The sequence below is a fragment of the Balaenoptera ricei genome, chromosome 20, assembly GCF_028023285.1.
Source record: "Balaenoptera ricei isolate mBalRic1 chromosome 20, mBalRic1.hap2, whole genome shotgun sequence".
Classification (NCBI taxonomy): Eukaryota; Metazoa; Chordata; class Mammalia; order Artiodactyla; family Balaenopteridae; genus Balaenoptera; species Balaenoptera ricei.
The window spans coordinates 20690605-20718582 of record NC_082658.1 but is presented as its reverse complement, the minus strand read 5'-3'; the positions used below and the strand labels follow the sequence as shown (position 1 = coordinate 20718582).

Genomic DNA, 27978 nt, shown 5'->3' with positions numbered 1-27978 from the left:
AGACACCGTCCTTGGGCCCCCGCTCCGGCGAGGAGACCACCCTGGACCTCCGGGGGCGGGAGGCCGCTCTGGCCCCAATCAGAGCTTCTCGCTGGTAGACGGGCCCGAGGGAGCCCCTCTGGGCGCAGCGCCGCCGAGCTGCTCGATGCTCCGACCGGAAGTGCTCTTCACCGCCGACCTCCCACCCGGCTCTCTGGTCCCGGCGGTAAGATGGCGGCTGCCGCGGAGTGCGATGTGGTAATGGCGGAGACCGAGCCAGATCTGCTAGACGACGAGGAAGCGAAGAGGTAAGCGGGTGGCAGAGTAGGGGAAGGGGCGGGCTTCAGCTCCATGGCTCCGGGAACCCCGTCCTTGCCGTGGTGCAGCCCCTACAGAGGCGATGCCCCGCCCTCCGAGAATCCCCCCTCCCCCATCTGAGATCGAGTCCGGATGGACCCCCTGAAGGGGCGCTCTCGGAGATTTGCCCTCCCCTCCTGCTTCCGTCTGGCTGAGGAGCTGAGGCATGGCGTTGTTGCCCAGCAGAGAGGAAGGTCGTCCTCATTGTAGAGGCCGGGTCTTTAAGGGGATCTCGGAGGTCTGTTGCGGGGTGGGGGTGGGGGCGGCGCGGCTGTGATGACGCCTTCTTACGTCGCCCCCGACCCCTTCCTTCTCTTGTTGACTTCTGTACCTTGTCTCTTAGCCCTTTGCGTCTCCGAAGCTCTTGCTGTCCTCACCCCCTTTCCTCCGTAATTATACCCCAGCGAGCGCTAGTCTGGGCCCGAGGTATTGTGTGTCTCTATTATTGACCTGGCGGCCCCTCGGTTACCCCAGAAGTCGAAGGTGATAGAGAAAGAAGAGTGAGGGGTTTTGTCTCGTGCTCTACACGTCAAACCCTCTCCTTCCACCCTTTCTAAGGTCCTCATTCTTTCAGGGCTGTTTCTTAAATTAAGCAGCAAGGAGGAGGGCAGCTGCTTGGGCGCTGTTGGCTCTGCCGGGGAGCCGCAGTGGCTCGAGATTGCCAGTCCGGACTCGGCAAGGGAGCTGCAGAGTGAGTGGTTTTCGAGAACGCTCTGGATTTTGGCTACAGCTAAGGCAGGTTATTGGAAGTGGGGTTGGAACACAGTTGTGGGTAGTCATACTTGTCCTAATTCTGGAGCAGAATTAACGAAAAGCTTCTGGAAGTTTGGAGCCCTGTCCTCATCAACCGCGGGTTAACTGACTACAGTTCTCTCAGTCTCCTTCCCACATATTTCATGTCTTTATACCAAGCCCATTATGGCTTCAGTCTGGAGGATTCGAGGTGGTGATTAGTTCATGAGATCTGAAATCAGGATTCCGAGAATGTTTTCCTTTTTTAACTGTCCAGGTTTGAAACATCAGGTACTCAGGGAGGCAGAATGAATAGTTTTCAAGCTTAAGGGTAGTTACTACAGCCAGTGTCCCAGGTTCCTGACCTGCTGGGAGCAGGAGCTGAGAGCCTTGACAAAGTGTAGTAGGTCCCTGGGATATCAGAGAAGGCAGGAAACCAGAGTCTAGTCTCTGTCTGTTCCTGGTTTTGAGGTTTCACAAACCAGTTCTTTCCAGGTGTTTAGAATTAAGCATCATCAGCATCATTAAGGAACTGCAAAACAGGACACAAAACTCCCACCAATACAGGCGGAACTTAAATTAATTGTAGGGATTTACTTTACTTGTGTTCGGAAGGAGTTCAGTGGTTCTTTGTGCTATAAATAGGGAGTTGGGCTATATGTAATTTAACTCAGCCTACTTAGTATAAATCTCTGACGTAGGCACTGTCCTTAATTTGAATTTCCCTTCAAAGTTCGTATGTAAAGCAAATTCTTTTCCTTAAAAAAAAAATCAGCCTTTTTATGGTATTCTATCATGAAAAACATAAAACAGGTGATGCCGTAATGTGACCACATCAGACACAAAAAAAGTACGGTATTTGATAGCAGTAAACAGAATAAGGGAGGGTTTTGACTGATGTTAACTGCCTTATTTCATGGAGTTGTAAGATGTCATTGGTTGTAAAATGCGCGATTGTTTTCTCTGCCACTAAGAGAAAAAAACTATAACTGAAAAACGCATTCTTATGAAATAGACTTATATGTGAAACATACTTACATAGATCTTTTTTAGACATAATCAAATGTAAATGTTTATTGTATACCACTTATGTGAAAAAATCGAAAGGAAAATATAGTGAAATAACAATATCACCATTTGACTTTCCGCCATATAAGGCATCCTTAGGAGGGTAAATACTGGGCTCTGTTAGTAAGAAAAAGCCTTGTTTATGTGTAGCTTTCCAGTGCTGAAAATGGAGTGGTGACTTAGAAGTTTTGGAGGAAGGTTGTTTTACATTTTTCACATATCCTGGAATCCTCCTGTGTAGCCACAGCAGAGGGCAGGGATAGGCACATCTCTTACAAATGCCCTTTACTATCTGACGTGGTTAGTTATTTGGCCAAGTTCGTGTCTCGTGTTACAGTCCTACTCCCAGTTCACTAGGGGACACAGGAGTTGATGGGTCTCTTGGGTTGTTTTTGTAAAGTCCAGCAAGGAGTCCTTCCTTGCATCGTGGCCCGAGGGCATCCTGCTGCTGCTGCTGCTGAATTGTCACAGTCCCACGGGGGGCAAAGAGAGGAACTTTCAAGAAGTTGGACCTCATGGTTGTAGCATTTTAAATGGCTACATGTTTTATTTCCTTAGCTTTAGAGTCTCGACAGAAAAAGAAATGGACTTCAGTTTTTTTGCCTGTCACTCTGGACAAAGTTCTTTTTCCCTCATAGCAGCTGAGAAGCTAAAGTAAAAGATATGTTAGTTGGCACTCCAAAATAGATCAGGGTTCTGGACATGAAGATTATTATTTCTCTTTGCCCACCAGAATAGATAAAGCTGCTTGGGGAGCCAGAGGACTAAATTTCAGAGGTTTTACATTTCAGCTAATTTAAGAACTTACATTTTCCTGGGAAGTTGCTGATTGTTTTACCTAATATATGAATGCCTGTCTTGAGTGAAGGCTCTCTGGTCACATTTCCTGGACTGGGGAGCAGTTTGGTCTCCGTAGGTGGTCTTTATTATGGTAAAATCGAAGGATTTCAAGTTGCTAATCAATAGAGGAAGTACTTCTGTGTCTCAGCATATATCTGGCCTGACTGGGCAGTGAGGTCTGAAAGAACCAACGGAAGCCAAAGCCATCGATTTAGGAGCCAAGGGCATCCTTACCTGATTCCTTGGGCTGATAATCTTAACTTCTCAGTGTCTGTTTTCCTGGTGGAGGAGAGCAAGAACAATTATTAATAGGCCCTTTCTTAGTACCTAGGTATTGTAAACTCTTTTGGGATTTTGCCTTTTATTTTTCTATGAATATTGGTGGGAAGCACTGAACCCTGAATCCATATCCCGGGGGCTGCTGTAGTTGCTATTAACTGCAGCTTCTTGGGGTGTTTTGGAGTTTGTGGCCTTAACTGCAGAGCTTGTGGGATTACTTTTGCCCCTTCTTCCCCACTCTGTTTCAAATTCTTAGGCTTGTGTCCCCCTAAACTTTCTCTTGAAGTTCCAGGGCAGGCAGCTAGAAAAAGCCTGCAAGCTGAATGGGAATTTGTCTTTGACCTTGAGCCCAAATCAGTGAGAAACACTGCTTTCAGCCTTCACTTTCATTTTGGTATACTTAAGTGTGGGGTCAGAGATGAAGAAGTGGGACAAATAAGTCATGGTTAAGGAAGGGATAAACCTAGGAATACAGAATCCTGAATACCAGCAAATAATTGATTGAACCCTGGTATTAACAAGTGGCAAAATTGTTAAATAATCTTTACTGGAGCAAAGGTAGAGCACAGAGAAAGGGTCTCTCTGTTCCTTGCTGGTTTAATTCAGATTCACGTATTAACTGAAGCCAGGTAAATTGAGCAGTTTTAATAAAATGTTGGGCCAAGTGAGTGGCAGTTGCTCTAGTGTCTAGTTCATTCCCAACGGCCAGAACTCTGATTGGCTTAAAGATCAGTCTTATTGTACATTCCAACCAACCAGGAATTGGTTTAGTCTTTGAAGCTAATATTTTTTAAGTTTTTAAAAGCTGCATACTGGGCACTTGCCTTTGCTTTCTTTCTCTAGGACTTTAGAAGATTGGAGAACAATGGTCGGTGGCTGCCTAGGTGCCTTGTGGTCTGATGCAAAGTCTCTCTGAGAGCCCATTTCTCCCTTACTCCACTAATGTTTGGTCCCCTTTCTCCAGTGCTGAGTGATGTGGAAGTTACTTAGAGGTCGTTCCAGGTATTCTTTTAAACTGTCTGGATTTCAGCAGTAAGAACAGGATTCAGCATGCAAGTTTTTCCAGTAGTCTATTCATTTTATTGGATTGACAGTTTTTTTCTTTCCCATGCAGATCCAAACAGCAGTTTCTATGTTTATCCCACCATGGCAGGGGTATGAGTGATTGAGGCTTTTGAGAATGGTAATATGAGCAGGAATATTTGACTTTCAGTGTCTGATTCTGAGACCTAATACTCTGTTGGCCCATGACTTTGTGTGGGGTGGCCAGATTGTCAGATAAGCAAAGTGTTAACTGTCTTTTCTGATTCTAATATTAGGCTTTTGGGGAGGGTGTGTGAGGCAAGCAGGGCCCTCTCTTATTGGAGTTTCTGTCCTGAGAATTCTTCCTCCGGCAGTTTGCTCTGAGACAGTCAACCACCTGATGAACTGAAGAACCACAAAAACTTGGGAAGCAAAATAACAGTTGACAGTCTAGACTCCTGACTCTGGTTCCCATCTCCATCTCCCCCCCTCTCTCCCCAACCCCCACCAAAAAAAAAAAAAAACTCAGAAAGCAACCTTTTTCCTAATTATAGTTCCTCAGTTCTAGATTTTTTTTTTTTTTTTTTGGCCGCACCACATGGCTTGTGGGATCTTAGTTCCCTGACTAGGGATCAAACCCGGGCCCTTGGGTGTGAAAGCACAGAGTCCTAACCACTGGACCACCAGGGAATTCCCCAGTTCTAGATTTTTTTTTTTTTTTAAATAAGCAGATATTCATTTTTAAAATTATTTATTTATTTATTTATTTATTTATTGGCTGTGTTGGGTCTTCGTTTCTGTGCGAGGGCTTTCTCCAGTTGTGGCAAGCGGGGGCCACTCTTCATCGCGGTGTGCGGGCCTCTCACTAGCGTGGCCTCTCTTGTTGCGGAGCACAGACTCCAGACGCGCAGGCTCAGTAGTTGTGGCTCACGGGCCTAGTTGCTCCGCGGCATGTGGCATTTTCCCAGACCAGGGCTCGAACCCGTGTCCCCTGCATCGGCAGGCAGATTCTCAACCACTGCGCCACCAGGGAAGCCCAGTTCTAGATTTTTGATGAGTGCTAGTGTCCCCATGAGGGTAGTGGGAGATGTCACAGAATGGGAAACCAAGGGATAGAAAATGCTGGGTTTGGGAAAATATTATGAAAACAAGTCTCTGGCTAATGGCAAAAGTCAGTGGCTTGTGTCCTCAGAGTAGCTTCTGAGAAGCTTATTTCTCAGAAGCAACTTCTTGGTTGTGTCTCCTGTCCCCAGGGGTAAATGAAGGTTAGGTAGATGCCACAGATTGTGGCATTGTTCCCATTTAAGGAACTAGCAGAAGTTTTTAACACAGTTGAGGCTGCTACTTCTGTGTGAATATCCTTCTGCCTGCAGTGATGGAATTTCCATCCGGATTGATTGATTGCTTGCTTGCTCTTTTTCCCCGCTGAATAAGACAGCCACCTCCAGTGCGTTGCCTGGTGTCCTTCCCTACTTGAGCAGCAGAGAGTGCTGCTGCCTTGTGTAGTCTGTATCTGTGACTGCACTTGGTGCCTTTTGGTCTCTTCTGGCTCTGCCCCTGTTGAGATTCCCCGAGTGTCCAGACGGAGGACAGTTTGAACTGGTATATTTTTTTCATCTTCATCTCCTTCTCTTTTTGGGGGGAGGGTGGGTGTTTTAACTGGGCTTTTAAGTGAAAGCAGAAGCTGCCTATTCTATAGGAAATTGGGTAAAGGAAGCTGGGTAGCCCACCCTTACCAACAGGTAGAAGTTGGATAGAGTCCACCCTCTATTTTCTCTGGACCTTTTTGAAGCCTTTATTTGCTCTCAGCATCTAGCGCCTTGCATTTAGCAAACACTCTTATCTGTGGAATTGTTCCCGGTCATGTATGGCTTCCACCTATCCATGTGAAACTTAAATTGTTAGATTAGAGGATAAAAAAGAAAGAAATCAAATAATATGCATTTGGTAAGATGGAGTAAAAGTTAGGCTCCTGGGCTCCTTTTACTTTACTCTCTCATGAAGGTCAGAGAGAGTACAACATGAAACAGGCCCTGTGACATGCCTTTGAGGACAAGAGGTCTTGTACTGTGGGAAGGAGGAAGGAATTTCTACTCTGAGACTGGCCAAGATCCCGTAAATTCTGAAGGGTGGAGGGCATTCCTTGATCAACAGGCAACTAGTAAATTTGACTGAATAAAAGAAATGGGTGCAACAATCTAGAGTAAGGGTGACATTTTGGAAGTAGTAAATATAATAGGAATGCATAAAGGATATTTGACTCATTGGCAGTATAAAGTATTATTATTAAAAGCCTGAGGGTAAAAAAAGGAAAGATATCTTTCTCTAAAGTTCTTCCTGCCAGTAAAATAGTCTCCAGGTCAAAGGCCCCTAAACACTCCTCTGCTCTAACAAGAAATTATGTTGTCCTGAGTTGTAATTTTAGTAGATTTTTCTTCCACTTCTGGAGTAGCAGACTACATCAAGAAAATGCAAAGAAAAAGAAAAAAAAGATCTCATTCAAGCTGCTACGTCTGTTTTGATTTAAACTGGTATTAATGGCTATTGGAAGAGCGGAACTTTATTAAAAATACATTATTCTAGCCAAATACTTGAAATAAATAAGAACACTGTGGTTCACTCCCCGCTTCCCCCCCTGCCCTTGGTCATTCAAAAATCTAATCAGTATTTCCTTAGTTGCAAATGTAGAATAGTGAAGCCATGCTAGTCTTTATTTTTCATGCAGTGGGATAGAATAAATCTAAAAATGGTACATTACAAATATACACGTGAAGTAATTCCAGAGAGAACCCAGAGATGTTGAGACGTTTTTTAAAAAACTACTTGCCAGTGAGTCCTGCCTTAGTGAGAGTTGAGTAAAGTTTCTAAATACCTCTTTAATTTCTAGAAGATAGACTAGTTGGCCTAAGGCAAAGATATTGCTTAAGTGTTCAACTTGGAAGTATTTAGAGAGAAAATGGAAGTTTTTATAGAGCATCTAATTTGGGGCACATTACGATTTCAACTGTGGTGTTTTAATTTGTTTTTAATTTAGCTGTAAATGTGCAAAGTTGGCTGGTGATCATAAGCCCAAGTTGTCTGATTTGATCACATGATGCTGAGCCCTGCTAAGACCTGTGTGATACCAAATGATTCCCTTGGCAGTGTTTGTTGGAGTAATTAGCATCTGTGATGAATGAGTGCTAAATTGGGGGAGAGAGAATGGAACTGTGTGATCAGAGGATATACAGATTTTTCATGCACATGTAGTGTTAGAAGAGCAGGTTTTCATACTGCAGTTTTCTGATTGATGAGGTTTTTTTTTTTTTAATTAATAGCTACTTTATTTGTTTGTTTATTTATTTATTTATTTATTTATTTTTGGCTGTGTTGGGTCTTCATTTCATGCGAGGGCTTTCTCTAGTTGCGGCAAGCAGGGGCCACTCTTCATTGCGGTGCGCGGGCCTCTCACTATCGCGGCCCCTCCGTTGCGGGGCACAGGCTCCAGATGCGCAGGCTCAGTAGTTGTGGCTCACGGGCCTAGTTGCACGATCCGCGGCATGTGGGATCTTCCCAGACCAGGGCTCGAACCCGTGTCCCCTGCACTAGCAGGCAGACTCCCAACCACTGTGCCACCAGGGAAGCCCTGATGAGGTTATTTCTGAAAAATAAATACATTTTAAAATAGCAAAGCAGAGCAAGAGTAGAATGTATTCTCCTTACCTATGTCTGTCAGAGAGAAGGCCGGCCTGGCCCTCTGGCGCTGATCCCCTTGTGGGACACCCTCCCATCATACATCCAAAGAGGGCAGAGTTTTTGGAAAACCTTTCACAAGCTGTTTTCACAGGAGTTTGTTGCTGGCTGTTAAAGCGAAAGGACTGGTCTGGTAGAGGTAGTCATTCCCAGCATCTCTTGGTGAATCAGAGAAGCGAAGCTTATTCTGCTTAGAGTTGATCCAAGGATTGGGTGGGGAACTGGATAAATTAGTTTTAATCGAAAAACCTTGCCACTCACAGGATCTAGTGGGGAAAACATGGGACTCTAAGATTTAGGAAACCTATGCAGCCACCTTGGGTGCCTCGCTAGCTCTTCGTCTGTTGGAGGACATGTGATATTATCACCATCACCACTTCAGAAGGCCGTTGTGAAGATCCTCATTGAAAATGTTTTGAAAATTTGAAAATGCACTAGAGATACAGTGTCTGTTAATAGCGTCATCGGGTCAGTTATGGCCAAGTCTATATTTTGATGTGGTGTTATATTTCAGGGTTTAGTCTGAATTTTATTTTGTGGCCATAGAAAATAATCTGTAGTTTAATGTAGTCCCTTTTGGAATCTGTTCCTTTTTTTACCTAATCCAGGTGAACTCAGTTAATCCTAATTCTTCCTTTCTTAGTACTGATGTGTTTTAGTTAGGTACATGTTGTAACCTCACTTGGTTCTCAAATGAATTGACTGGCAGTGAGTGAAGTGATGCCACCGCCAGATTGCCCTCAATTCCAGTGTTAACCAGCTCTTCTCCTTCTTTTCCAGTCCTACGCCTTTGACATCTCATCCTTCAGTCCCTTTGCTGTAAGGGCAACTTGAACAAGCTTCAGCCCTTTCTCAGACTCCCAGGCAGGACTTGAATGGATTTGACCCTGGAATTGTTCCTGATGCAGCCTTGTTCAGTTCTTGCTGCTGCCATGCTGGATTCCAAAGATCCACTCTTTCCTCGGCTGGTCTCGCAGGGTCAGGCCCATTGGTTAAAGCTTGTCGTGTATTTGGTGGGGAGGTTCAAGATGACGGAGGGACTCCACTTTGGGCGTTGGACCTGGAGGCAAAAAATAAGCATTCAGTCTAAAAGCACTAAGTGCCCATTGTTTAGGCAGCTGTTAATCAACCATGTTTCTATGAAAATAAGTCCTTTTCATGAGGCAGTTGTGTGGGAATAGCTAATTCTGGCCTGATGCTGTGCAGTGTGAAGTTAAAAACATGGTAACGTGTCACAACACAATTCTTCTTGTTCTTTCTGCTGTGGGCTGACTTTACATTACTCGCTTTGTTTGCTCTAGAATGGAATCTACTCACCATTTACTAAAATGAAATGCATTTCTTGGGGGAGGCAAAGTCCAGTTCACTAGGTCTTGCATCTTAAAGGGAAAGGAGCCCTCCTCTGTCTGTGACTGATGGTTAGGAATGTCATTTGGCTTGTTTAAATCCAGATTGCAGTTCTGGAGTTGGGTTTTATACGCTGGGGCTATTTTGTGTTTTAGTTGAAAGAAATTCATATTCATTGTTCTTAGCAGTACAGATTAATTTTTAAAATCTTAGGCAATAGATAGAGATGAGCATTAGAGAGAGAGAGCTTAGCATAGTAGATAGGGCATAGCTCTCGGACCTGCAGGTCTGGGTTGACACCCTGACCCTCTGGACAGTTTTTAATCTCTAACCCTTAATTTCCTCTGTTGAAAAATGGAAATAATGAAACTCACCTGATAAGATAATGTATGGAAAGTACCTGGCCTCAGTAATAATTACTGATTTTCCACAGAAGTCATCCTTTACATTTTTGCTGGAAAGCCAGTGCTGAACTCATGGCCTCCACTGGAGTGAGTGTTTCAGGAAAGAAAGGGCATCTCTCTGTATCTCTACAGATTGTTCCACCTTTGACTCACAAGCTTTATATGCTGATACAACGTCTGTCCAAGTGCCCAGATGCCTTTGGTTTTCCTCAAGGATTTGTGTGGTCTTAGCCACTAGCTGACTGAATAGAAGGCTAGATCTTTTCAGGTACAGTTTGGGCCTGTTGCTTTTGAATTTACTACTCCATTTCTTCATAGTGGTTTAATTCAACTTCTGACATCCAGTGTTGGGGAAGCCCCTTCTTCAAATCTTTTGGCATGTCTGCTCTTAAAGGATAGGTTCTTCATAGTTCTCATAGTGCCTGGCTTAATTTAGAGTTGTTCACCATGTGGAAGGATTGTGCTCGGTCTTATAAGTCTTGCAGTTGTGGGATCCTTCTTGAGAACTTTTAATAGCAGATGGCCTCCTTACAGCATTGTGACAGTTGGTGTAATAAAATTATTCAAATCCATCACAGTTCAAATCTGTCAACATTTATAGGTCATTTCCATTTTCCTTCTCCCTTTTTTTTGGCCATGCCACACGGCTTGTGGGATCTTAGTTCCCCAACCAGGAATCGAACCCAGGCCCCCTCAGTGAAAGCACTGAGTTCTAACCACTGGACCACTAGGGAAATTCCCCATTTTCCGTCTCCTTTCTGCTAGCAGACTTTCCTTGTTAATAGGGCTTTCCAGGACAGTGATGGAGAAGAATGGAAAGGGAGATCGCCTCAATAAAAGGAGGGTGGTTTTGCCAGTTTGTAGTTTAAAATACGTGAGTAAATAAAATCACAAATCTTCCCATTGCCGATGTCCATTGAATCAAGCTGTAAACTCCTATATCATCACCAAGGTTAAGAACTGTATTTTTGTCCCCACTTCAGGCAGCCCTTGAACTGGGTTTTTAGCATGTGTGGAGGACAGAAAAAGAAACAAAGATTCTTCCTTATAACAGAAATGCCAGATATTTAGCTATGTTGCAGTAATCATTTTGGTAAAGAATTATCTTTGTCACTCAAATTGGTCATTAGAGTGATTTTGGGTATCTCTGATAGAGGTTACAAGTTTGTTCTTTGAGATGTTGTTGGTCATGTCTGATTTGATTCTAGTTCTTTGGTCAAGAATATAATTTGCAATTATATATCATTGTTTCTTTTGGAAGGTACAGTTTGTCTCATGCACAGCTTCAAAAAATGGATCTGGGAGTAGGGCAGAATTTTTGATATTCATAACCACCCAATTGGGTGGTTATACAAGGTACCAGAGGGATGGTTGAGGAGGCAGTTAAGTATCCACATAGATGTGATGGGCAGAGAGCATCAGTAGGTGGGTACTTGTTAGAGCATGGCACTGGCAGTCTATATTTTGTATGTCCCTGTCATCCAAGTTCTTGGTCTCTGCTGTCACTCAACTCTGTCCTCCATCTTAAACACCAATATGCTATGCTTTTAACACCTTTGCCACCTGCTTTTGCTCTGTTTGTCCTTCCAGTGACAAATGCATGAGCCAGTTTTCAAGAGAATAAATCATTAAAACTCCAAGAATATGACCATTTCACATTGAGAAATCAGTTGCCCCTGAACGGCATTACCTATAACTGACTTTTTGTAAGTTTGCTAAAGAGGCAGAAGTTGTGACACAGTGTAAAGGAAATAAATATAAAAATTCCGTCTCTGTGAGAGAATGTCTAAATTTGCCTGTCCTAAGGGGAATGATTACAGGTAGGAGTAGTGAGGAAAGGTCAGGCAACATCAGAGAGGTTTCTTGATTTAGTTTGAATGTATCTAAGTGACAAAAAATAGCATCTGAAGAACTTGGATTCGTTCATTAGCACCTCCTTTTGGTCCATCAGCCCATCAAATAAATCTATAAATTCCTTCAAGTATCACATTAACTTTCAGCTCAATGTGCCGGGGGCTCTAGACCAAAAGATTGCTCCCATGAGATTACAGGGGTTATTCCCTGGGTATAGTAACATGATTCTCTTTCTCTTTCCTTTTCAGGGAAGCAGAGTCTTTCAAGGAACAAGGAAATGCATACTATGCCAAGAAAGATTACAATGAAGCTTATAACTATTATACAAAAGCCATAGGTGAGAAGGGATACACTGGAAAATAATTTGCCAAATATTGTTGTTGTTGTTTTAAATTTTTATTTATTTATTTTTTGGCTGCGTTGCGTCTTCATTGCTGTGCGCGGGCTTTCTCTAGTTGCGGCGAGCGGGGGCTGCTCTTCGTTGCGGTGTGCCGGCTCCTCATTGCGGTGGCTTCTCTTGTTGTGGAGCACGGGCTCTAGGTGCCCGGGCTTCAGTAGTTGCGGCGAGCGGGCTCAGTAATTGTGGCTTGAGGGCTCTAGAGCGCAGGGTCAGTAGTTGTGGTGCACGGGTTTAGTTGTTCCGCGGCATGTGGGATCTTCCCAGACCCTTCCCGGACCAGGGATCAAACCCGTGTCCCTTGCATTGGCAGGCGGGTTCTTAACCACTGCACCACCAGGGAAGCCCCTGCCAAATACTGTTATAAATAGCTCCTCTCTAAGAAGTAGTCTTTCTGCTTAGTGGGTTGATAACTGTTACTGTGTGCAGTCTTTCGGGTTTAATGACCTTAGTGGCAGTGGTCCCCAACCTTTGTGGCACCAGGGACCAGTTTGGTGGAAGACAATTTTTCCACGGGGCGGGGTGGAGGGGATGATATGGTTCAGGCGGTAATGGGAGCGATGGGGAGCGGCAGATGAAGCTTCGCTCACTCACCCGCCGCTCACCTCCTGTGCAGCCCGGTTCCTAACAGGCCGAGGACCGGTACCGGTCGGCAGCCCGGGGGTTAGGGCCCCCTGTTATGAGGGATAACTTTTTCTAGCTCAAGCAGGTAGTTCTTCATTTGGCAAATTAAAGGAAGTTCCAGAAATTCTAGATAATATGGCAATAAGTTGTCCACCTAAATGCATCTCAGCCATTGCCAATTCATTTACCATCTTAGAAAATGGCCTTTGTAGATATTAACAAGTCTTAGTTACCTCCATGCTCAATTTGCCAGTATATTTTAATCCCATGCCAGCATTTTTCTCACCTAACTTGTTTACAGGCTCCCCACCCCCAACTCAACAAATGCAAATTCATTTTCATGTCTTATTACATAAAACACAAATCATTAAGAAGACAAATATGCTAACCCCTTAACTCATAAAGGATAATCAGTGCACTTTAAAGCTAAGTATAAATTATTTTTAAATAACTTGTCTTTGTCAAGTGGTTGCACCATTGCTGCTGTCCAAGTATTTGTCCAAGTAGTCAAAAATTTGGCTGTGGCCTTTTAGAGTATGTCAGCATTCCTGTTATAGTTTGATTGCCTTGGTATAGTTCTGAGGGAGACGGCCCCTGAGTTTTTGAAGCAGTGACCCATGCTAAACTTTGTTTCACATTCTTCTTTCCTGTAGATATGTGTCCTAAAAATGCTAGCTATTATGGGAATCGAGCAGCCACCTTGATGATGCTCGGAAAGTTCCGGGAAGCTCTCGGAGATGCACAGCAGTCAGTGAGGTTGGATGACAGTTTTGTTCGGGTATGTAATGGGGCTGTTTGGGGGGGTCTGAGTTGCTGTAGTTGAGTTCCTCTAGCCCAGGGTTTCTCAGTTTTGACACTGTTAACATTTGGGGTCAGATAATTCTCTATTGTGGGGAGCTATCCTGTGCGTTATAGGGTGTTTTCAGCAGATCCCTGGCCTTTAGCCACTAGATGTGAGTAGCACCCTCCTCCCTTCCCAGCTGTGACAACCAAAAATATCTCTAACGTCACTGCATGTCCCATGGAGGGCAGAATCACCCCTGGTTGAGAACCGCTGCTCCATCCCTTGTTGGTTTTGTGTGCCTGTCGCTGCTGTTGTTTTCTTTTGGCTTGGCCAGTCATGCTCCTTTTCTTCCCTCTTTGTGTTTCTTCTAGGGACATCTACGAGAGGGCAAATGCCACCTATCTCTAGGGAATGCCATGGCGGCACGTCGTAGTTTCCAGAGAGCCCTAGAACTGGATCACAAAAATGCTCAGGCACAACAGGAGGTATGGGTCTGATGCCGTCTGTATCAGAAGAAACAGCAGGGTGGTATATTTGGGAGGAGTAGTGACTTGAGAATCAGAACTGAGATCTTGTCTCACTTCTGCCCTCAGCCACACCTGGGTGACTGTGTGCAAGTCTCATAGTCTCTCTGAGCCTCAGCTTCCTTATCTGTAAAAGGAATTTTGAATACGATTTACAGCTTTGAAAATCTGTGAAATTTGGAGGGTTTCTGAGATAGCTGGGGGGATGGGCAGATGCGTCAAGGAACTGATTTGAGTGAGGTTAAAAAATTTGAATTCAGATCCTGATTAAATTGGTAACAGCTAAAAGATGTTTTAGTTCCATCTTCATATGTACCCAGTTTACTCCTGGATGCATTTAGTGAGAATCTCACTGAACCTCTGACAGTGCCTTTTATTTTATGTATGTCATGTCATGGCTCCTTTGTTTCTGACCTTGAGTTCAAACTGAGGGTAAAGGTTGGGCCTTAACCTTTCTGTTAAGGAGTCTCGGCTACATCTTCACCAAATTGATTTGTGAAAAGTCTGTGGTTCTGATTTTCTTGAAATAAACTCATCACGTCCTTGTTGGTTTTTCTGGTTGTTGAATCTACAGCTTCATTAAAACTCTCTTATATGATTTTGCTGTTACAGTTCAAGAATGCTAATGCAGTCATAGAATATGAGAAAATAGCAGAAACGGATTTTGAGAAGCGGGATTTTCGGAAGGTAAAGTACAACTGTGAGGAAGTCTCATCTACACTTTTCTCACAAAGTTCCGTGTGTGTGTGTGTGTGTGTGTGTGTTTGAGGTAATTAGAGGAGTAATATGGTACAAAAGATGTAGAATAGTAAATTATCACTTTAATTTGGCATTGACCTTTTCTTTCCCTGTTGTTTTTTTTTTTTTTAAGACTTTTATTTACTGTTTTTAGAACAATTTTAGGTTCACAGCCAAATTGAGAGGGAAGTACAGAGATTTCCCATATATCCCCTGCCCCGCACATGCGTAGCCTCCCCCATTATCATTGTTCCCCAGAGGGGAATTCCAGAGGTACATTTTGTTACAACCAAGTTTTTGGCAATTATGAATAAAGCTGCCCTGGATATCTCTGTGCAGGTTTTTGTATGGATATAAGTTTCAGCTCTTTTGGGTTAATACCAAGAAGCACAGTTGCTGGATCCTATGGTAAAAGTATGTTATGTTTTGCAAGAAACTACCAAACTGTCTTCAGAAGTGACTGTATCATTCTGCATTCCCACCAGCAACGAATGGGCGTTTCTGTCGCTCCACATCATCAACATTAAAAAAATTTTTTTTGTTAAGGTGCTCATTTTCTTAATTATATTTCGCTTTATAATAAAAAGCAGTATGAGTTTGTTACTTGAGTTCGTCGTTCCTGTTTCTGATATCAGCTATGCTGGTTAGTAGAGGAAAAGCCAGTTGGAATTAAATATTAGGTTTGGATAACCCATTTTTATTAGAATAATGAGAGCTAGCTTTAACACCTGCTTTGTGTGATCTAGATGGAGCTATAAATAAAAAATAGAGGCCCCTTCTATTTTTTTGAATAGTGTACATAACCTGTCATCATACCTTTTTGATGTTAAGCCTTTCCACAGAAGCACACTACTGTCCTTTATGGAGCTGTGTGATAGTACATGAAAAATGTACATGCCAAAGGAATTGACCTATGTGAAACATGGGAAAGGTATCAAAGTTCCAGGTATCTTTCTAAGTCTTGTTTGTAGTGGTTATCTCTCATCTGAGTAGTTCCTGATTCCCTTCTTTAGATGGAACTTGGAAGTAGCTTTCACTAGAGTCTCAAAAGGAGAGGTAAGTGGCCCCCAAAAGGGTTAAAAACCACTGATCAGGATCAATTTTCAGGATCACTTAATATTGTATCATCCCAGGACTGGAGTTGTCACTTCATATGTGGGAATTTGCTCAGTGCTTTCTGTAACAGGTACTCAAATGCTTGACGAAAGGGTATAGTTAAGAATCATTAAGTCACAAACTGTGACGGTCTTTTATTTGGTAATATCTGGTTAGCTTATACAGAGTCCCAGCATTAACTTATTAGCGTCCCTCTTCTGTCCATTGGTTTTAATAACCACAGTGTCTTTGTAGTGCAGTTCATACTTCTTTTTGTTTTGTGTGTGTGTTTGGAAAGCAATTCTGCCTCGTGTCACATTTTTAGAGGTTTGCATAGGCAAAAAGCTTTGTCTCAAAAGGTGGTCTTTTGGGTTTCTTTTCTTTCTTGCCCACCCTGGAGCCAGAATCCCTAGTCTGTGACAGAATCCTCTGTTTGTGACATCCCAGCACCCCCACTGTAGTTCATGGTGATGTCACAAATGAAGAATTATGATCCTGGCAGGGGAAACAGATGAACTTGGAAGAAACAAAGATCTTCTTTGCCTGCAGCTGTCCATTGTCATGGGGAGATGGGGGTGGGAAGTGAAGCACTGAGGCTCCAACTGACACTCCCCACCATGAGCTGAACCATCTCCGTACAGAACGTCACAAAGGCAGCAGGTTGTGGCTGCTTATATTTTGACTGACTGCTCTCCTCCCAATTCTTTTTCTGTTTAAGGAGGGGAAATTAGCACCATGACTACCCTACTCAGTACCTGCATTTTCATATTGGCCTTAGAACATAAGCTGTGCTATTCAAGGAAAGGTGTCCCCACCACTGCTCTGTTGACACTGCGGAAAGCCTTCCCAGTGCAACAGCTCATGGTGTTTATCTACTTCCCTTTATTTTTAAATTTAAATATTTGAGTAGGTGCTATTCTTCGTTCAAAAGCTAGAAAGTATAAACAAATACTCAGTGATAAGTGCTCCCCCCAAACTTGTCTTCCATCTGCCTATTTCTCACCCTTTAGGGTAACCACTGTTCTTGTTATATTTACTGCCACAGTTTTGTTCTACATAAATAAACAAATACAAATACAGAATTTTTTTTTTTTTTTTGGCCACGCCTCATGCCTTGTAGGATCTTAGTTCCCCGACCAGGGATTGAACCCTGGCCCCAGCAGTGAAAGCACCAAGTCCTAACCACTGGACCGCCGGGGAATTCCCAACAAATACAAAGATAGATTCTTAATTTTCTTTCTTTCTTTCTTTCTTTTTTTTTTTTGCATGAAAGGTAATAACGCTCTGCAAAGTTCTGTACTTCGTTTTTTTTGTTTTTTTGTTTTCCCACTTAATAGGCCTTGGAAGTCTTTCCATACTAGTATATGCAGAGCTGCTTCATTCTATTTTAGATCCACATAGTAGTGTTCTATTATATGAATGTCTACGTTGCCTAACCAGTCTCCTGTTGATGGAATTTGAGTTATTTCTGCTTCCAGTTTTCAGACTTCATCTCTTCCTGATCCCTATGACCAGATTCTTAGAGGGAATGGGTGTCCCTTAACTCCAGATTTCTCCATTGGGTCAGTTATTCTTGGAGGAGAATATGATTCAGGAAGGATTTCCCAGGAATAACAGATAAACCGAAGTGAAAGCTCAGAGAACAAACTCAGAAAAAATAGGAATATATGGAAGTCTTTGTGAAGCTGAAAGACTGAAATAATCTCAGCTCTGTGTGTGTGCGTGAGAGAGAGAGAGAGAAACTTTTTGGTTTGTGTAGCAATGTGTTAGGTATAGTTTAGGACTATTGAAAGCAAACTAATTATTGGATATTTCTGTACTAAAGTGGAAGTGGAAGAGTGGCCACCATGTGAGGCTCATGCCACAGGAAGGAGGGAACTGTGAGCAATTTCAGTAATATAGGGAGTAATGATTCTTTAGCAGGTTCTCTTTTTGGTATTCTTTGTCTTACTTAGTAGGCTAAGCATGATGAATTATGCAAAGTAGCAAATAATAGTCTTTCTACTAGAAGAATGTGAGTTTTGATCACAGTCACTATCGATATGATTCCCTGTGGAGGAGACACCTTAGCATGGTGATTAAGGTTATAGGCTCTCGAGTCTTCGTGTCTAAGATCAAATTCTGTTCCTATTTGGTCCAAGGTCCAAGCTTTGGTGACCTTGAACAAGTTACTTAATCTCTGTACTTTAGTTTTTTCATCAGTAAACTAAGGGTATTAATATTACCTGCTTCAGAAAATTGTTGTGGGCATTAAATGGGTTAATATATAAAGTACTCAGTAAATGTTTGCTGTCATCATTATCATCTGGATCAGCTGCTCTCCTCATTTCAGTGGTTTAATCAAATAAATTAGGGGTGTGTGTGTGTGTGTGTGTGTGTGTGTGTATATATATATATATATATTTTTTTTTTTTTTTAAACAGGTATATTCTTAAACTCTGGTATTACTTCCCTTTGAATCTGTTGCCTGTGACCAAACTAAAGTCAAGACATTTCTGGAGTCCAGGATGAAGAACCTTATTTGCTTTCTTCTTCCCCATAGGTTGTTTTTTGCATGGACCGTGCCCTAGAATATGCCCCTGCCTGCCATCGCTTCAAAATCATCAAAGCAGAATGTTTAGCAATGCTGGGTCGTCATCCAGAAGCACAGTCTGTGGCCAGGTATGAAGTCAGGCCAGTTTTGTATTAAAATGCCAGATACCACTGGACGAATGCTGTCTGGCAGTTCTCTACAACAGGAGTTAACATATTGTCCTGTAGGTAGGCCAGCCAGGGTGATCAGACCTTCCTGGGACTTAAAGCCAAAAGTTAGACCGGGTATTATACGGAAAATCCAAAGGTATTTATATAGGAGTTCAGTAGGTACTTGAGCTATATGCGAAAGAACAGATGTGTGGATTTTTTTGTGTGTTTTTGTTTTTTTAAATGTCCTTTTCTTTCTACTCAAGGGGTTTGCAAACTCTAAAGGGCTGGATAGTAAATATTTTAGGCTTTGCAGGCCGTGTTGTCTCTGTTAACAATTCAACTCAGTCACTATAGTGTAAAAGCAGCCATAGATAATAGATAAACGAATGGTGTGGCTGAGTTTCAATAAAACTTTATTTACAAAAACCAGCAGCAGATAGGATTTGGCCCTGTGGGCTGTATTTCCCAACCCCTGTTCTAATAAAGATTGTGAGACACAAGAAGTTATAAGGATAGATACAGGTGATTTATTTGGGGACAGGTTGGGAAGAGTGCTTGGGAATCTACCTTTGGATACTTTCCATATTAGACACATGGTCTAGAAGAAAACTGGCCAAATGATAGTAATGGTGGGGGAGATCCAAACCTCAGCTGAATGTGCCCCTTTCTGGCTCTTGCAGTGACATTTTACGAATGGATTCCACCAATGCCGATGCTCTATATGTACGAGGTCTTTGCCTTTATTATGAAGATTGTATTGAGAAGGCGGTTCAGTTTTTTGTCCAAGCTCTCCGGATGGCTCCTGACCATGAGAAGGCCTGCGTCGCTTGCAGAGTAAGTTCTAGGCACCAGATCTGGGTAGGAAAGAAAGCTTTCTTTTTGCGCCTTTAAGAGAGTTAAGGTGGAAGGTTTTAGAATCACAGGCAATGTGATAGCACTTCTTCCCTCCTTGCCAGGATGCTTGATCCTTTCATGAGAAATTATTTCAGGACTACTTTTATTTGCCTAAAGGTAAATGTGATCTATAGGGTCAGATCCTTTTAATATCTAAGTGTGTTTTTTCTTTTTTTGTTCCTTCAGTGAAGAAAAGATAGTAATGCTTATCCTGGGGAGTGGAGGTAAACCCTGGGTAACACAGGTCTCATTGGTATTCTTTTATAAATCTTGGTTTCCCCTGTCCACTCTGTAGGAAGCACCAATGAGCAACAAATAACCCAGGTGGTGGGGTTGGGCAGGGTGGAGGGCCATGTGATGCTAAACCACTGGGATCTAAGAAATTGAAAATAGACTCTGGCCTCTCTGTGCAGTGGCCTCTCAGACGAGGCTTTCTGGATGTGAACTGACCTCCCCTTGCTTTTCTCTGTAGAATGCCAAAGCACTTAAAGCAAAGAAAGAAGATGGGAATAAAGCATTTAAAGAAGGAAATTACAAGCTAGCATATGAACTGTACACAGAAGCCCTGGGGATAGACCCCAATAATATAAAAACAAATGCTAAACTCTACTGTAATCGGGGTACGGTTAATTCCAAGGTAAGCACTTGGTCTGGGGCTTGGGGCCTATGGAGATATTTTTAAGGGCCAACAAAGAGGTCTTGGGAAATTTGCCCAATGAGGGTAAGCCAGATGAGAGAAGGTTGATATTTCAGCTTGTTAGGAACTTCCTTCTGAGAGGCAAGCTTTTATTTTTTCTGTGGAATTTAGGGGCACTTGAGGGACAGTTTGGAAGGATATTCCCACCTGTTCTTCAAGTTTCTTTCTTCCAGTAAAAGAATGGCTAGAGGCTTTGGGACAATTTTTAAAGCAAGTATTGCTTCTTTTTGCATAAGCAAGTGATTATTTCTTTCTTAGGAGTGATTTGGAGGAAATTCGAGTATGAGGCAGGCTTAGTTTTTTTCTCCAGTATAACTGATGGTCACCATGCTCAGCTGAAAATGTCCTAAGTTCTGTCCCACACAACCGTCAGAAACAAGAATAGGCTCCTTGCTCTTGCAGAACCCTAGTAGTTTAGAAATCACAGTAATTCTGATCCCTCCAGTTGGCCTCTGGAAGAATAGGAGGCAAGAACCACCCTTACTCTTTCCATGTCTTGGTTGGGCACTAACCTGGAATGGTAGAGGTGGTTTATCCTTGCAGATAAGTGTGCTTTGCTTCCATCATTTAGAAAGAAACCAATTTTGAATTTGGTGTCCTTAGCCCTCTGACATACTGGCTTTCCAGTGACCAAGAATGAGTGTGGCGGTTAGGGGGCCAGCATGACTGATCGATCCTCTTAGAATTTTGAAGCCATGCCCACAGCTTCTGGGCTCCCTCAGTCGCCCAAGATGTGAAGTATGACTGCTCTCTTTTTCCTGAAGCTTAGGAAACTAGATGATGCAATAGAAGACTGCACAAATGCAGTGAAGCTTGATGACACTTATATAAAAGCCTACTTGAGAAGAGCTCAGTGGTAAGTTCCTCTGGTGGATGGGGGGAAGAGGGAGTTGCTGCTGGCCTGCCAGGGGAATTGCATTATGGATGATGAAGCAGACCCAGGGATGTTGTGAGGTCATTTGGTCCTTCCCCCTGCCTCTAGGTGGGATTGTTCCAGCCCTAGACTATCTTTATAGACCTCCAGCGGAGGAGATTGCACAAGCTCCCTCAGTCTCCCATGCCAGTGTCTTACGCCCCTCACGGTCAGTAAGTTTCCTCTGATGCCTGACCCAAATTCCTTTTGTTAAAGTTTAAATCCATTTCCTTTGGAGATTTTATTTTGTGTTGTATACTTTTGCTCTAACTTGGCATAGTACTTGGTGCTTGGCACACAGTAGGTGCTCACTCAATTAATGTTTTGTTGAATGAATGTATGGTGCTTGGAAGAGGAGGAATAAGGTATCTCTTGTGATAGTTGAGAGTTGTGCCTATCCTGTATGTTCTGGGTTAGGGAAGACAGTCTTTTGATAGGAAGGGATTTAATCTGGCTCAGCCTCCCAGCAGTATATGGAAGCCCCTTTTGAAATATCCTTGTCTGACTAGGTGATTTATGAGGCAGGATATACCTGCCTAGATCTAGTGCTCAGATATGCCTTCAGAGTCAGGTTGCTCCCCAGCATACTTGTTCATCTTATTCTTGAACCCACTAGACTCTTTTCTCCGGACAGGAACGTGAGCAGGGGCTAGGAGAGACCTCTCCCCAAAATCCGTCTTTTCTTTTTTCAGGTTAATTTCCCAGCCAGAGAAGAATGTCCTGTCTTTAAAGTTCCTAAAGGAAGACCTATTTGTTGTATACCAGTCCTCCAACACCCATCCCATTCCTTGTCATGAAATGGCATAGCCAAAGAACAGGTGCTGTTACTGCTATCTGATGAGCCCATAGTTCTTCAAGCTTCCCAGTCTCACCAGTGGTGCAGAGCATGGGCTACTTCCCATTTAGTTTTCCCAAAATTATCCGTGTTTGTAAAAAATAGGAAAACTCCTGTGTGTAGTGCTTTTTTTTTTTTTTTAAGTGAATTTCTAAGTAGATGACTAAATCTGTCCAACAAACATACACGGAATTATATTACAGATTCTGTGAGACCAACTGTCAGTCATATCATCTTTTCAAACCACTTGCAGACACACATGGAAGCTTTGGAAGATGAAAGCATACCCTTTGACCCAGCTCAAGACATATTTTATCAGACACAAAATGCTATATACATGTTTACTGCAGTGTTATTGTGAAAGCATAAGAGGAGAATCTCACCTAGATGTCTAGTGGGAAGGGGGTGGCTGGATACATAATACTGTATCAACTCAGTGGAACACTTTGTAGTGTTTGAACAGGGTTGGGAAGAGAACAGAAAATTCTGGATTTGTTAGGAGGGTAATGGGATGAAGGATTTTATTTTTCATACGTGCAATAAATAAAAATCAGGAATTGCTTTGATCAGATAGCTCCTTATCTCTGTGGTAGAAACAGAACTGTTCTCTGAGTGGCTCTGCCATGAGATCCTGCCGCAGAGGACAGCGGGCACTGTTGGGCACAGTCGGCTGAGGGCTTGGCAGCAGTCCCCTTGGGCAGCTGGGACTGACAAGAAGTACTGGAGACTAGCTCAGGCCGGAGCCTTACGAGAGGCCTGACTGTTGCCCCAGTCCGCCTCAATCCACCCCTACAGGTGGGGAGAGGCCAGATCTTTGCTACATTTCCCATGATGGGCTGGAGTTTTCCATTTGCCCTAAAGCTCTACTTTTCTACTTTTTCTTCAACTTAAAAAAAAAAAAAATTTTAATGTAAGGATGTCCTTGAATTAAAAAAAAAAAGTGTGAAGTAAAAATGCAAATCACTAATATAAGTTTATTTAGTACATTATGTAAGGGCCTGGTAAGTCCATCAGGGTAACTTGTTTGTCACATCATTTCTATACCCAGAGCTGTCAGTTATTAATTTTCTGTTACTTCAGTTTATATTATTATACTCCATCCTGCAAATGGGTTCTCTGTGCTCCTAGTAGCATTTGTACCTTGCGTCTGTGGGGCATTGGTTTTGTCACCATTTTTTAAAAGTCATTAATAAATATGTGGCCAGAAAATCGGAGATGCCTAAGATGTTGGGCTTCTCTTTTGCCAGCCACAGCGGTAATGCTCCCCCTGCTCTGGCCTCTAAGCCTGGTGGGGCTCTGTGATGTTTGCAGAGATCGGCTTGTGTGGCAGCAGTGTAGTAAATTGAACCTCTTTGTGCAGTGGCTAGCTGTACAGCGTGGTCACTTCCCACTCCCCAGCTGATGGTGACTGTCTGGAAGTGCTACCAGAGTCTGTTTAATCGGTAGGCCAGTCTTGGAGCCAGTGATATTATCAGGAAAATGCGACAGGCTGATCGCCAGACCTTTTAAGTGTCTCTTCCACAGAAGTAAAGTGGCATTTCACTTTACTTCTGTGGAAGAGACACTTAAAAGGTCTGGCGATCAGCCTGTCAAGCTTGTTTCCTCCCATTTTGGGCCAGGGGCCCTCCATTCTTCTGTGCTATTGAAATAGAAGCAAGCCTGTGTTTACAGTCTCCTTTTCTATCTCACCTACATCTCTCAGATTGATTAGTCTTAATGGAAGCATTTGCCAGCAGCCACCACGTTGAACTTGATCCTTCTAGTGGCTGACGAATCCCACATCTACTCTGGATTGGAGCTGGCCCTGCATGTTTATGGCACTCTGTGTTTCCAAGCTCTTCCATATCCATTGATCTCACTTGATAGTTTTTCTCCTGTGTTTCAGTCCCAAGTAATTAAGTAGGTACCTTCACATTTCTCTCTCCTGAGGTGATCCAGATGCCTCTCGGTGGCTCTGAGTGAAATCAGAAGGAACACTCTGCCCTTGGTTGCTGTCTGCTCAGAGCAGAATATCACTTTGCTGGTTAGGTGCAAGTCACGTGAGACCTCTCTCTCTCTTTTTCTTGAGGAATTGGTAGTTCATTTTTCTTATGGCTAGCTTAAGGACTCCTGTTTCATGAAGCATCTCAACCAAAAGTGTGTGTCTCTTGCTTGAGCCATGCCTCTTCCCCTAGAGTGATACTGAAGGCCATTGCTATTTATGTCACTGTACTGCCCTGTATTTCCTTCTCAGTTACATGGACACAGAACAGTATGAAGAAGCAGTACGGGACTATGAAAAAGTATATCAGACGGAGAAAACAAAAGGTAAAGGAGTTTGAGAGCATGTTTCTCAGGGAACTGTGTGGTCTGACTTGTAGGTCCTAAAACTGGACATAGGAGTAGTTTGATTCAGGGATGAACCTGGAGCTTATTTGAAGAAGTGAGCAGAGACCCCGAGAGTGGGACAAGGCACCTGTTTTCTGGTCCCCAGTCCTCCCTGTCACTTTCACTTCCTTTTCTGTGTGATGAGGCCAATGTGAAGAACATACCCAGGAGTAGATTTTTTTAATCTCCAGAAGAAAACACTGTAAAAGCCCCTGGTATGGTTAATGAGGCTTCTGCCTCCAGGGCATCTGGGCGGGGCCTGGTAGGGGAAGCCAGAATCAGGCTCATCCGTTGACTCCAGATGTCTTCCTCCAGAACACAAACAGCTCCTAAAAAATGCACAGCTGGAACTGAAGAAGAGTAAGAGGAAAGATTACTACAAGATTCTTGGAGTAGACAAGAATGCCTCTGAGGACGAGATCAAGAAAGCTTATCGGAAACGGGCCTTGATGCACCATCCAGGTAGAGCGGGTGGGGAGGGGGCTCAGTGGGAGGAGCAGGCTAGGCCGGCGCTGCCAAGCTCAGTCCAGCACGGAAGCCTCAGAGCGGCTCCTCAGCTGGAATACGGTGTTGCTCAGTTCCATACCCTCCGAATTTGGGAAGTACCAGATTCTAAAATCAGGCATAATGTGGTCTTTCTCTTAAACTTTGTTTTCTTGAGGCTCTGAGTTCTTCCCATACTCCTCCCTTTAGATCGGCACAGTGGAGCCAGTGCTGAAGTTCAGAAGGAGGAGGAGAAAAAGTTCAAGGAAGTCGGAGAAGCTTTTACCATACTCTCTGATCCCAAGAAAAAGACTCGATACGACAGTGGACAAGACCTGGATGAAGAGGGCATGAATATGGGTGGTGAGTTGGGAGTTGGTTGGGGCAGCCTAGGATGAATCTGACAGCTACGGAACGTTAACATTTTTTCTAAAGACACTCCAGAGGGAGAGTCTTATGTAATCGGCCAGTGACGCTCCGCAATTTGTAAAGTGCACTCTGATGAGTACCTGTAATGTGTGAGGTACTCTGATGGGTGTGGAAAATAACAAAGGTGAATCAAACAGATTCCCTGACGTCCGGGAACCCCCAGTCCAGGGGTTTGCAAACTCTGGCCCATAGGCCAAGTCTGACCCCTGGTCTAATAGACATGGAGTCCAGCGAGGGCAATAAAGTATAGCAGGTGTCAAGGGTGCAGAGTGGGTGTCGAGGAGGTCAGCACTAGCAAGGGAAGGCTTGGATGTGCAGAAAAGCATAGCACCTTGTGGGAGCTACCAGGGGCTCGGCTAGGAGGATAGAGGGTGCTCGAGGCACAGGGGGGTGAGAGCTGCACAGAAGCTGGGTCAGACCTCAGCAGGCCTTAGAGGCTACAGGAAAGAATGTGGGCTTTTCCTTTTGGCTGGAAGTTCTTTCTTCCCCCACTGCAAAGTGTTTGCTGACTGATATTTATGCGTCTCACACATTCCTGTAAGCCCTCACAGACTTCAGTTTCCGCAAAAGACTTAGAATGAAGTAAAGCGCAGCCGTGAGCATCATTGCTCACTGTGAGCTTAGCTGGAGATAAAAGAAGCCCTGAACTATGCACAGTTCTCAGACCACTGCCTCTGATGCCAACCCTTTCTCTTCCACTGAGAAAATCTATTGGAATTTAAAATAAGGTTGATGATGCTATACAGATAGTTCTGACCTTGCCAGTTCGGTGGGGGTGGTGTGTGTGTGTGTGTGTTTTATAAGACCTATATTCAGGTGTGTGTGTGTGTGTTTTATAAAACCTAGGTTTGGACTTCCCTGGCGGTCCAGTGGTTGGGACTCTGCGCTTCCGCTGTAGGGGGCATGGTTTTGATGCTGCGAGGTGCAGCCCCCCCCCCAAAAAAACCCTAGGTTTACCAATAATAAACATTGCTCTGCCCAGCAGTTGAGAAGAATTGTAGGCAGTCGAAAGCTGTTGAAGGGATATAAGTCGGGGAGCCATGGACCTGATTTAGGCTCTGGAGATACATTTGTGATGGCACTGAGGCGAGCTGGTTTGGAAAGGGTGAGGAGGAGGGAAGACACAATCACTAGGAGAGAATCGGAGGGTACAATCGGGAGACAGTGTGAGAATCAACAGGAGTGGCTGTGGAACGTGTTGGGAGAGGCAGAGGACTAAGTCAAGAGTGGCTTTGGCACAGCTGACCTGATGGGGCTATTCCCTTAGCTGGGGGACCCAGGAAGGTGAGCAGATACACAGGCAAAGAAAAATTTACTTTTGGACACAATGTGCCTGTGGGTGGGATTGGCTGGTGGAGATAAATCCTGTGCAGCTTAGGGAGTTAGGCAGACTGGGGACGTGAGACCTGCTGTGGCCTGGTGAAGAAAGCACGGCGCTAGAGGCACACAGGAGTTGGCAGTGTTGTTTTGTTGCTTTCACTGGCCACGTGATCTTGGGCAAGTTACTTGAGCTTCTGCTTAGGTTTTGTTGAGTATAAATTGGTACTCAATGATATAATGTATGCAAAGTACCCAGCACCGTGATTGGCACCTGGTAGGTGCTTAGTAGACTATAGCTTTTTTTCTGGCATACAGTGTAGACAGAGTATGGCATCAAACACATGCAGTAAATCATAGGTCTCATTCTTATATACAGTCTTAGTAGCACTTAAGTGATACATTTTGGCCTTTTCAGTAGCAGCCCCAGACTTATAGGGAGACAGTGCGGAGAAAGTCTTATGTAGTAAAGCGCAAAGGGCATTTCCAGTTCTTGAGAAGGCCCAGTGAAGTGGGTTGAGGCAAAAGCTTTCCTTTGGGACCATGCTTGGAAGAAGGGAACACATCCCAGGAGTGGGATCAAGTAGTGGGATCACCTCTCGTTGGTGAAGTTTGGGGAAAGGAGGCAAGTGATATTATCTGGGAAAGCTTTGGAGACCCATTAGAGAATGGGTCTCTCTTAAGTTCCTCTTCAGACACTTCTAATTTTTTCACCTTTTTGTGCCTTCTCTGCTTCTCAATTTGCTCCGCAGATTTTGATGCAAACAATATCTTCAAGGCATTCTTTGGCGGTCCTGGGGGCTTCAGCTTTGAAGGTGGGTGTGCCTGAGTTCCCAGACCACAAACCGACACAAGGACTCCCCAGTTAGGCAGCACTAGGGGCCCAACAGTGGAGGCAGCAGAATTCTCGTCCAGCAGGACATCTGCACCCTCGGGTGCTGCTGAGGATGGAGGAGGGGTTTGCGGGCACACCTGCACAGGGTCAGGGAGACGTCTCTAAGCTCCCTAGTACCGGAGCTTGTCTGCAAGAGTGAAGGTGTTAAAACTACGCACATACAACCTGCTTGCATGCTCCCTCCTACACCCCAAGGCCCAGCCTGTTGATACCCTTAGAGGTTTTTCTGTTTGAAGTAGCCCTTAAAGACTCTCCATAATCAGGGCAAACTGATCTTCCCCCAGAAAACTCACAGAGCCAGCTAACAAGCTTTTCTTTTCCCTACAGCATCTGGTCCAGGGAATTTCTTTTTTCAATTTGGCTAATGAAAGGAAACCACCCGGAGCCCAGAAAATGCAGACTTGCTCAGTTTAACCTCGAATGTGGACACAGTTCACCTCCTCCCTTCATTATGATCCACGTACTTAGAGCAGTTTCATTTTCTCAGCTGGATACCCGGTGTCTGTGTGAGTGGGGTGAAGGAAAGGGAGCCAGCGCCGAAGACTGCGGGTAGGGGAGGGAGGTGGGGGGTGGACAGGGCAGCTTGTGAATTTTTGTTTTACTGTTTAACTTTATTAAAAAAAAAAAAAATTAAGAGAATAAAATGTTTTGACCCTTTCTGGCACTTTGCTCTGGCAGCCGCTTTG

At 43.9% G+C, this 27978-nt stretch overlaps 1 protein-coding gene across 4 annotated transcripts; it reads left to right on the top strand.

The window, feature by feature from the left end:
- The first annotated feature begins 42 nt into the window (after window positions 1-42).
- On the top strand, window positions 43-27956 carry DNAJC7 (DnaJ heat shock protein family (Hsp40) member C7). Of its 4 annotated transcripts, XM_059908319.1 has the most exons (15): window positions 43-287; window positions 8791-8829; window positions 11864-11952; window positions 13290-13414; window positions 13792-13905; window positions 14557-14631; window positions 18320-18438; window positions 19143-19296; window positions 19829-19993; window positions 20818-20909; window positions 24035-24108; window positions 24484-24630; window positions 24862-25014; window positions 27150-27212; window positions 27620-27956. In XM_059908319.1, the coding sequence occupies exons 1-15, from the start codon at window positions 211-213 to the stop codon at window positions 27655-27657; spliced, it is 1524 nt and encodes a 507-aa protein (XP_059764302.1). In that variant the 5' UTR covers window positions 43-210; the 3' UTR covers window positions 27658-27956. The 4 variants fall into 4 exon arrangements, with proteins under 4 accessions (XP_059764302.1, XP_059764303.1, XP_059764304.1 ...); XM_059908320.1 differs by lacking the exon at window positions 8791-8829 and having other exon boundaries at window positions 47-287; XM_059908322.1 differs by lacking the exons at window positions 43-287; window positions 8791-8829 and adding an exon at window positions 8836-8988.
- The last annotated feature ends 22 nt before the right edge of the window (window positions 27957-27978 follow it).

Coding starts and splice junctions, on each gene's coding strand:
- DNAJC7 (XM_059908319.1), top strand. CDS start 211: ATGGCGGCTGCCGCGGAGTGCGATGTGGTAATGGCGGAGACCGAGCCA. Junction 13,906..14,556: donor ATGCTCAGGCACAACAGGAG/GTATGGGTCTGA, acceptor TTGCTGTTACAG/TTCAAGAATGCTAATGCAGT. Junction 24,109..24,483: donor TCAGACGGAGAAAACAAAAG/GTAAAGGAGTTT, acceptor GTCTTCCTCCAG/AACACAAACAGCTCCTAAAA.